Here is an 11,202-nt window from a genome sequence, read left to right on the forward strand (position 1 = left end):
ACAGAAGCTAGGGAATCGAAACAAAGGCAAACTAAGTAGGCAACGAGAGTGGGGAAATAATTATAGGTATGGGGAACATTTTGGGGGGAGATCAGCTGGGAGGCTGAAGGAGGGAAAGGGAGAAAGATGGTACAGGAATTAAGAAGCACAGTAGGAGGGAGTGGAGTAGACAGGAAGAGGTTGAGAAAAACTATATGCACAACCAATGAGCATGGACTAAGGGGGGGGGGGAACAACTGGAAAGAGGGGGGTCAATGGGTGGAGGAAAACAAAGGGAAAAGAATTGGGATAACTGTAACAGCATAATCAATAAAGCATATTTTTTTAAAAAAGCATAGTAGGAGAGAGTGGAGTAGATAGGAAGATGTTGAGAGGAACTATATGCACAACCTATGGTCATGGACTAAGGGGGGGACAACTGGAGGGAGGTGGTCACTGGGTGGAGGGGAACAAAGGGAAAAGAAATTGGGACAACTGTAACAGCATAATCAATAAAGCATATAAAAATTTTTAAAAAATAAAATGGAAAAAAATGCTCATGAGGCATAAACAACAAAACTTAGCAATCTAATTCATAAAGCTCTGTATTAGAATATTTGTTTTCTGAAATCATTTTAAAACAGAGTGTTTAATCCAAAGCTTTGATTTTATTTTTTTTAATGTCCAACTTGATTGCTTAGCCTTCAGAATATCCCCCTATATTATTATTTTGAAAATTTCCCGAAGTGTCACATTAAGGGAAAAAAAATTCCTTTAACATTGTGCCTGGAAATGACTGCCTTCTGAATCCCCAGATTTAACCTCTAAAAATTTATTTGATCAAAACAATCTGAATAAGTCCAAAAAGATAAAGGATGCTTTAAAGTTTATCCTTCCCCAGCTCTTCTGAATAAAAGAGATGTCATTAAAGTATTTTTTCATTTTAGAGCAAAGTTATTGTTTAATTCAAGTTAACTGCTATGTCTTGATGCTTATTATTGACAGAATGTAAGAAGAGCACTATGAGACAGGTCTAGGGGCACGAAAAAGATATAAGGATATTTCCCCCATGCTGGGGTATTAAGTCTATTCCCAATCCCAGCAATCACCCCCCCCACCCCCACCCCCCACACTGACACCACAAGTTAGGGGAAAAGGTGCCCTCAGGAGGAAGAAGAAAGCCAAGACTTGTGTGTTACAGTTCCTGCTGGTTCTGGAGAAAAGTGAAAGAACCTTTTCAAACGGTAGCTCAAGCCTCCCTTCCAAAGATCCCCTTCACTCAGAGGCATCCATTACGGAGTGTCCATGACATTCACAGATAAGATCCTCTGTGCGATCTAGATGTGGGTATGGACATGGGCAAGGATATAGATGTAGCCATAAAAACCCAGTGTCTGTGCTAGTGTCACTGCCCAGAGATCATGGCAAACCTGAGATCTCTAGTGCGTTCTTGCAGCAGCCATTGTAAGGGTGATACACACATCCTGGGTGAATCTGTGCTTCATGCCCTTTCAGCATAATATTAATAGTGGAGTTAAATCTTATCTCGGTTGTGTTTGCTAGCTAAATTCTAAGCTTTTTTGACAGAAACTGTCAAAAAATAAAGAAATGCATGTTAAAATGCTTCAATGTCAGGTATCAGGTGCTTCCAACAAGCTCTCTAATGACAGGATTACAATAAAAAAATTCCAAGAGCAGAATGAGAACAGAACCCCAAAATGTAAAACCATAATATTAATTGTTATACATTCATGTCAAAGCAATTCTTCCTCAGCACCTATTAAAAATGTGAAAATCAGAATGCTTTTCAGTTCAAGTCATGCACATCAAATCTAGTTCTTAAAATATTTAGCAATCTTCATCTTTAGTATCTTCAGTTTAAGAAGCAATTCTTGGCTTAAAAGTTGCTCTATAATTACTTCTTAACAATAAAATAATGTATTCTTAAAAATAAATAGGCATCTTATTTTAAATTATATCCTCTGGGATAATTTGAGATTCAAATTAGAGATATGGATTTATAGGAATGTAGACCTTTCCCTTTGGCTCTGTTTTAGTAGAGATAGGGTTTTCAGTATATGTATTAACTATATGCATATATATATGGTTATATACCAAAAGGAAGCTTTTCACCTTGGTTTCTTTTAAAGTTTAACACACACATGCACACAAGCACAAGAAAGAGACTATGAGACAAATCATTTTCACCACACACTGGAAAAAATAAATTCACTTTGTGTAGGAACTATCAAGTGACATTTCCATCTCAAAGTTCTCTCAAACTGGCACTGTTTCAATGAAGAGAACAAAACTACATAATGACTGATTCCTTTATTACCTGTCTTCACTGAGATGATGACTTAAGAGTCTATTCCTTCTCAATCTTTCAGGGATAAGGAACAGGTCATTTAAATCTTCACAGTCCCTCTTCCTTCCTCAAAAATACTTGGCCCAATCCCTTTCTCAAAGTAGTTGCTCAATAAATATTTGTTGAATGAATATACTAATTAACTCCATAGCACAATTCATACAAATAAAAATGAGTATAAATGAGCAAAATGCAGACAATGATTCAGCTATGATGGTCCTAAAATAGAGGACCTGGAAGAATTTAGAATCTGTAACGATATTATAGTATTATGGACTGGGTATAAAAAGATCAATGTCATAAATTACACAGCAGTGCCAAGAAAGTAATCTTACTTTCAAATCAGAATTGAAGGAACAACAAACATCACTGACATCAGGAACAGGATGTTTTTCTTTTGTGGAGAGTTACAGTGCCAACTAAATTTTAATGGTATAAAAGTGACCTACCAGAAAAATAAACTCAATATGTGATATAACACAATTAGAATAAATCTACCCAGCCAAGCTTCCTCGGCTTTTCAGACTCAAAGGCAATGAGACTCAATTTTGAACTGAATGGTGAATAAAACATTCTAAGATAACTACTCTTCTAGAATATAAATTACACTAAGAATTAAAAGAGCTGAATAAAAGACCAAGAGAATAAAGTCAGAAGTCTTCTTAAAATTAGGAGGAAAAACATATGTATATATAGGGCCTTTCAGATTTGTTTTGGCCTTATTTGAGGAACTTGAAAATCACAGGGAATCAGAATATTTTTTAAGTTCAAGTTGGCATTCATGACATTTCCCTCTTGCCAAACACAATGAACAAGACATAAACCTGTCCATTAAGCAAAGAAATGCCTAGCAATAACTAAGTAATCTGGGGTGGATCAAGAATAGCTATTATAAGTATCCTTTCTTGAAAAGCTTAGAAAAATGAGATTCAATTAAAACACAAACATTTAGTATTACCAAAAATATCCACCATCCAAAACATAGCATTCATAACTGACCCAATAAAATATCACAGAAACTACTTTCAGCATTACCTAGATAGACATAGAAACCAACAAAACTTTTCATAGAAAGACAAATTTCAACTTGAGTCATAAAAGTACAAAAATACTCCACAGTTATAAAAAACTGAATCTGCTACCTAAGACTAAATGTAAGACAAGCAAACAGGAAGGGAAGGAACCAAGAATCACAACAGATTAAATCTACAGTTTTAAAATCATCAGAAAGAACTGCAAAGTAGAGTCAATGATCTGAATACCTTTGTTGGTGCAGTATCCATGAAAAGCTATAGAAAAAAAAAAAGAGAAAGAGAAGGGCGTAAAACTTTCATATAAACTCTAGAATCCAGATGAGACGTACACATTCCAGTTAAATATCCTTCAATTTAGGATGATAAAAACAATTTTATCTTGGAAAATGTTTTCAAAGGTAATCCCTGGCTAATACAGTTGTCAGCACTTCTAAAAATTAAGTGACTAACCCCAGAAGCTAAAAACCAAATAATGTAAATAAACAGTATTGGAAAATTGGTTAGCTCCTGCTGAACCAATATTCAATACAATCTCTAATACAATCTCTCCAATTTCTGTCCACAACAAACCCCTGCACCTACTTACCTCGATCATAAAGGTGCCTGTCCTAAGTGAGAAATGGCTTTGAAATATTCAGATACACCACTCTAATCATACTTTCATTTCAAATTACAGATAATTATAAAAGTTATTTTAATGTAAAGGACTGTAAAGGATTTGTTAAGATTAAAAATATTCGTTAGCTGGGAAGGGAAACAAAATACTGGCTACTCAAATTATTTTTTCCCAGTATACTAATAAAATAGATTTAAAGATTTAATTTCTTCCTTATGTGCAACACCACATATTTCAAATAAACTGAGTCTCTGTGCTAAATATTAAGCATGGAAAGACCTTTAAAAAGGCAATTTATTTTAAACCCCCCACCAAAAAATGCCGTCTGCCAGTAATATGCACCACCAGTATCAAATCTTTGGATCTGTGTAATACTCTCTTTAAATTAACCACTCCGAAAAACTGATATTCTCTCAGTAAATAATCTATTTTTTATAACCTTCTACCTGAAGCTCTTCCATGAGGCCTTTGCATCTTTGCAAAGATCCCACAATATGTTTAGCTGCAATTTAATATTAGGCAATGTACAAACTCTTCAGTATAATAAAAATCTGTAACAACAGCCTCAAAAACAAGAAATGGCCTGGGTTTAATTCTTCCTCTTACAAAGAATCTTTGAACAGAAACCTTCATACTTTTCCCAAGGCAGAAAAATTAACAAGGTGACAAACCTCCTCTGCTGCTGACACACACTGAGCCAGCCTTGGGTTTGTGCATGAAGTTCACACTTAGAAGCAGAGAGAGGAACACTGCATTTTCACTGTGCTGATTCACCGAACCTTTTGTGCAAGTACACGTATGTGGAAATGTCTGCTTCCGAGCTAAAAACCCTTCCAGCAGTGATGACTGTCTCTGCCCGCATGCCCCTGACCTGGCCCACTGCTGGCACATTTGTAATGCTGAAGACATGGATGGAGCCCTGGCTGTCAACGAGGCACCAGGCCAGGCGCTTCACATGCAGCCCCTTCATTTCATCCTCCCAACAACTCCGAGCACTTTTTATTTCTAAACAGATGGGAAAACTGCAACTCCAAAGGTTATTAATAATCCTCCTGTGTTCAATCCCCGTGGTGTGGGCAGACACTAGCTTACCCTGGTTTCCTCATGTCTAACCACGAGAATAAGCTCTGCAAAAACTCTACCTACCAGTTTTTCTTCCCCAAAGATTTCAAACATGATATGGTTCCTCTATACACTGGTTCTCCCTTAGATTCTCTGAGATTTTTTCCCTCACTTCACACACAAAACAAACTCCATGAGAGCAGGGACTATCTCCAACACGACCTATTTTTAGCACTTGAGAGAAAAAAAAAAAAAAAGCCTGGCAGAGTACTCATTACACATTTGTTGAATGAATGAAATATTGGGAAAATCTGGCCTGTGATGACGGCCAATTTGGAAAACTGCAGGAGCTCTGGAAGACTTGTACTTAGTCTGCTCATTTTTCCCAATTAATGAGGTAAATTACTCATCTCTCTAAACTTAACTTTACAAGATATACATTTGGAGCATCTACTATGACATTATCTACTAGCCTAACTAGCACAGGACTAATCTAGTATATATTCAACAAACCACTTAGGTTGACTCTGTGAAACAGCGTTATCTGTCAGAATAAAAGTCAGGTAGTCATGGCTTTCGCAAAAAGAAATCACCAATCTGACCAAAGTTACTGATTTCTGCTCTTGGCGTCTTGAGAGGAAAAAAGTAGATGGTTGTGATATTTCTGGATGATCACCTGAAATTCTTTCAAAAAACAACACATCTGTCCTATCAATTCAGAGACCCCCAGAGACTATCTCAGAAACTTGCAAATGTCATTCAATCCTAAAAATCTGCAATGTGATTTCACTCTAGCCTTCCCTAACCCCAGCAGGAACTGGGGAAATTCACTCATTCTAAGGCACAGAGAAGTAAAAGTTTGCACCGACTGGCAACTGCCACAATTCCCTTCTTTATGTTCAACCACTCTTTATGTCCCTTGAAGCAGTAACATTAAAACTGTTACATTTTCTGTGTGTGGTGTTGTAATGCCTAAGGAATTATACTTAAAGCAGATATTATGACACCATTAGAAGAACTAAGTAAGCACATAAATCAAGAAAATTAATTCATATTATGCGCAAATTTAAAAGTATAGAAATCATAAGCAAGAATAAAAATGAATAGTACATACTTTGGGAGCTTCAATTATTGAAATGCAATAATCCACTACATGACACTCTTGAAGAAAAATGAATTTATTTCCTCCTTGAATCAGTGCCCTAGTTAACGGCATTCCTTTTCTATCCAAAAAAAAAAAAAAAAATACGCTTCTATCATCACTGCAAACAGTGAACATGCATGACTGTTTTAAATAGTAAGCATACAATAAATACTTCTTAAATTAAGGAATAAAATTTCTCTGTATAATGATGTCTAGTAATTTTTTTTATCCAAAAAGGAAGGGACGCGGGGTAGTGTTGTATCTGTTTAATTTTATTTGATGAGTATCCAAGACACCATTAATCCAGTGCTTTCACATGACAATCTTGACCACCTAGAGCTTCTCCAATAAAATGATTTACTATCATAATATAGACACTCTTTAAAAGGTAGAATATCATGGTGGACACTGAAAAAAATTTTTTAAGACAAACCACCAAGAATCTTTTTTAACCAATAGTAATTATTAGTTATCTTTATTAGTCAGAAATTAAAAAAAACAAATAAATGGAAATTCATTCTGTACCAACAATCAATCCTATAGATTATCAAACAGATTATGTAGTGTTATAATCTATAAAAAATTTTTTCTATATTAATAAAGAAGAAAGGAGAACACGCGCTGCCATTTAGGGTGGGTCCTATTCAAAGAATAAGAATATAGAGATGGAACAGATTCAGAGATTCAGTCTTCTGGTTCTTAAGAAAATAAAAAACCCGACTGTGCCAAACATTTTTTCCTTTGGTATTTCTCCCATCTTGAGAGCTACATAGTTCCAAATGCAACTGAAAATCCTCCTCACTTCCCTTCTCCCCCCAGGTCCCTTGACTGGTAACGACTAATTCTGATCATATCTTTATTCAGCATGTTTAGCATTAATTAACTTTATACTGTATTTATGACCTTTATTTCGCACAGTGCACTGGAACTGCACCAGGAATGCAACTCAGGTAAAAATCCATGTCACTGAACATGGCAAGAGCTTAGTAAGTGGTCAATAACAGCTTGATGGGATCATGATAGGAATAAAACTCCCATCAGTCTGCTCCCTGTAAGAGTAAATGCCAGTGTAGCCAGGTGGCTGGCTAGACACTAAACAACAGTGACCACATAACAAAGGACTAAAGGAATGAAATAGATATTAAGCATTCTGTGTTAAATGTACATACATGAAATATCCTAGGACCTAAGGGAATTCAATTTACAGATAAAATGTCAAGGGAACAAAGTAAAAATTTTAATGTGTTTAAGGTCACAGTTAGCATAAATGATAACATGCATTAATTTTTTACAAACCAACCCCAATCGGAAAGAATTGTCACAATCCTATAACAAGTGTTGCTGAAAATGCGGAATTAGTCTATTGGTGGTGGAAATGTTGGTGGAGCAGACGCTTTGGAAAAAGGTCTGGCAGTTGCTCAAAAAGATTAAACATGGAACCCATGAATTCCCCTCCTAGGTATATACCCAAAGGAACTGAAAACGTATATCTACACAAATGTTCATAGCAGCATTATTCATAATTGCCAAAAAAGTCCACTGATGAATGGATAAACCTACATATACTTTGGCCAGCCTCTTCACTTTATTTTACTCTACAGATACAGTCTAACATGTTGGAAAACATACACAGTGATGCCAATGTAGCCATTTGCAGTAGAGACTGGAAAACCCCCAACCATTTATTACCATTGAATGAATCACACTTCAGCCACACAGGGTAATACCATTCAGACATTAAAAAGAGGATCGGTCCTGCCCTAACTGGTGTGGTGCAGTGAGTTGGGTGTCAGCCCTGCAAACGAAGGGATGACACCCAATTCAGTCAGGACACATACCTAGGTTATGGGCGAGGTCTCCAGTTGGGAGCATGCCTCTAAATAAATAAAAGGGTTTTTAAAATAAAAAAAAGGACCTCTTGCTTGTATGGCACAATTTGTAGCAACTCAGATATGCACAGAAAACTGAAGGGAAAGAAAATATTAGGGGGGAGGGAGACTAACTATATATCTCCTTTGCTAATGCTTGACTCAAAAAATGTGCATGCATTGCTTTTTAAGCTATGAAAAAACAATGAGAAGAAAAACAAGTTGGCAAGAATGGGACCAGGTTGCCATTTGCCGAGAATGAAGCCTCAAGTCTTCTCTTACACGCACAATAAAAAGCAAAACACACACTGCACTCAGTCACTTTATTTTGTCTTGAATATAACACCAAAACAGACTGATTTAGTATCATTTTCCCCCCAGGAAGCCAAGACTATCACTAAGGGACACCTGAAGAAATCTCAGGGAAAGCTGACTCCCTTACTTGCCTCGAGTCATCTCACACTGAGACTGCACCCTTCCATTTATCTGGGCTTGTAAGCCAAATAAAAGCATTTGAATATAATACACCAACTTTCTCCTCAATAGTCTACTTGTGATATTTTCTGAAGTTAATTCATCGATCACCGCCTCAGGAAAGCCGGCCACATTGATTTTTCTCAATGAAGGAGAAGGAATATTTACTGCAATGACTTTGTTGTCAAAAAGTTCCTTTTTGATTGGAGCCAACCTAAATGTTCATCAGTCAATAGGGTGCTGTCTAAACAAGCTCTAAAACATTTATACATTTAAAACAACATATACTCTTTCATGGTTTTAGGTTTTAAAACCATGTTTATTTGGCCAAAGTGAGGCCCTGACCCGTGTGGCCCAACTGGGGATTGGCTGGCAGAGCAAAGGGGCACAAGTTTGATTCCCCATCAGGGTACAAGCCTGGGTTGCAGGTCAGACCTCATACAGGGCATGTACAAGAGACAACTGATTAATGTTTCTTTCTCACACCAATGTTTCTCTCTTTCTTTCTCCCTCTTCTTCCCCCTTCTCTAAAAATAAATAAATAAAATCTCTTTTTCTTTTAAAGGCAAATGAGGCAATTGGTCTGCTAAGAAATAATGTGAAGACAAAACAATGTGCAAAACAAGATGTTGCATGCTGCCATGCCTGGGTATGGTAGAGCACCTCTGTGTATGCACTCAGTCCATTTTTGGAAGGAGTCACAAGAAACTAGGAACATACATTGCCTCTGGGGAAGGATGCCGGTGGCTGAGACCAACTTTTCACTATATACTGCTGTGTAGCTTTAGAATTAAGCATTCTGTACCACGTAAGTGCATTATTTGCCCCAAAATTAAATGCTATTAAACAAAGTTTCTTTGAAGAGGTATAAATAACAAAAGCATAATAAGGAATGTGTGGGTCCTCCACCCCCAGCCCTCCTCGGTGGGGTCATTTCCACGGAGTACACACCCCAGTGGGACCTGGTCACATCCTCAGCCAACTGGCTTCACCTCCTACAGCAACACACTCAAGTTACCATGGAGCCAGCAGGTGCTAGGAGGGGACAGGGACTTAAGGTAACAGCTTCTTCCTTCTCCCTCAATTTCCAAGAGTCACCCATCAACGCTGAGAAACCTTCTCTACTCAGGACTTAAACAAAATGGATCATAAACAGTCCATCATCCTAGAAAATAATTTCTACATTTCTGTATTTGTCTAAACACGTTTGAAATTAATGCTCTGACCACTCCAGCTCACCTGGTGCATCAATGGTGGCTAAGGGCTGGAAACAGTTTATAAAAACCTCAGACATGCCAAGGTTTACACATAACGCACCACAGAAAACAGACTGCAAATTCCCATAAAACTGTAGACGTCTGTGCTGTTTACATAGCATTTCCACATACATCATCGCATTTGATGCCTCCACAAGCTTCACTGTCAATCCTGGCAGGCCCAACGGCTGCCAAATTCGATTTATTAGCCTTCGAGAATTGTAGAACCAGCCCTAACAATAAAACATCTATCAATGGGCTGCTTTTCTACCTGCTGTGTCCGGCTGAGATTTCTCAAAAGTGACAACTCCGGGCATTCAGCATGCTGACTAGGTTCAAATACCATCCACGTGACATGTTGTGTCTTGAAGCCAGGGAGGGGAAGGACCGCGTGCGCAACCGGGGAACGGGGCGGTGCACAGAGCGCCAGGGCGGAGAGATGACTATCTCGCCCTGCCGGGACATGCCGCCCCAAGCGGGACTCCATTTCCTACCCAGCAGCGGAGGTTTGATCAACGCACACGCACAGCTCCTGTGCGGGCGCGCTCCGCACGCTCGGGGAATCCTCTGGGGTAACTCCCAGGTTCAGGCTCCTGGGAGGGCCAACCCAGCACGCAAGCCTGGAAAGTGGTTATTAACCCGAACTTAGGAAAATCCCGAAGTGCCGAGCTGACGCCAGCCACTTAGAAAGGTGACCCTCGGCCCACCTTCCTGGGACGGGAGGAAGCCGAAAGGATAAAGTTACAGCTCGCCACAAACGCAGACGGCAACTAGGGGTCGGGGGGCGTTCCCCGGGCTCCGGGCTTCCGAAGGGGAATGTGGCGGGCTCGGGCTTTTATGGGGGTGGGGGGAAGGTGCCTCGACTGCAGGGGGCAAAGGAGGTGCCGGGACCCCCGCTCAGGGTGCGGCATGTCCCGGGCGTCCCGCCACGCGTTAGTCCGCCGGCTCACCGGTAATGTCCAGGTACAGGTCGTCCTGCGGGTCCCGGCGATGCAGTTCCTGCGACGTGGAGCTTCGGCTCTTCTTCACTCCCAGCGAGGACGACGAGCCGCGCCGCGAGCAGGGGGGCGCGGCGGCCCAGCTCGCCCGCCACTCGCTTTTCCGCTTCATGGAGGCAGCCGCGGCACGTCAGGGAGCCACAACCATGGCCCCCCGCGCGATCGCGCGCCCGCCGAGGCCCCCGCCAGCCACACGCGCGGGCGCTCGGGGCAGCGGGCGCGGAGAGGCGCTGCGGAGACAACGGGCACCGGCCGAGTCCGGCGGGAGGCGGCCACGCAGGAGCCGGAGGAGGGGCAGGGCCCTTGGCGCCCGTCCCGCTCCCTCCTGCAGCCGCCGCGGGACCCACGCCGCAGCCCCGGCTACAGCGCCTCCTGCCGCTGCCGGCGACCCCCAGCCCGCCCT

General features: G+C 40.4%; 1 protein-coding gene across 1 annotated transcript in view; it reads right to left on the minus strand.

The window, feature by feature from the left end:
• The window catches only part of CDC14B (cell division cycle 14B), a 99,511-nt gene extending 88,565 nt beyond the window's left edge, over positions 1 to 10,946 (minus strand). Inside the window, exon 1 of the mRNA XM_090274039.1 lies at positions 10,752 to 10,946. Coding sequence (XP_090130165.1) covers positions 10,752 to 10,911 — 160 coding nt within the window. The 5' untranslated portion in view covers positions 10,912 to 10,946. The remainder of the gene's footprint in view (positions 1 to 10,751) is intronic.
• Positions 10,947 to 11,202: the final 256 nt, after the last annotated feature.

This window comes from Furipterus horrens, unplaced genomic scaffold, assembly GCF_987537825.1.
Source record: "Furipterus horrens unplaced genomic scaffold, mFurHor1.1.pri manual_scaffold_4, whole genome shotgun sequence".
Taxonomy (NCBI): Eukaryota; Metazoa; Chordata; class Mammalia; order Chiroptera; family Furipteridae; genus Furipterus; species Furipterus horrens.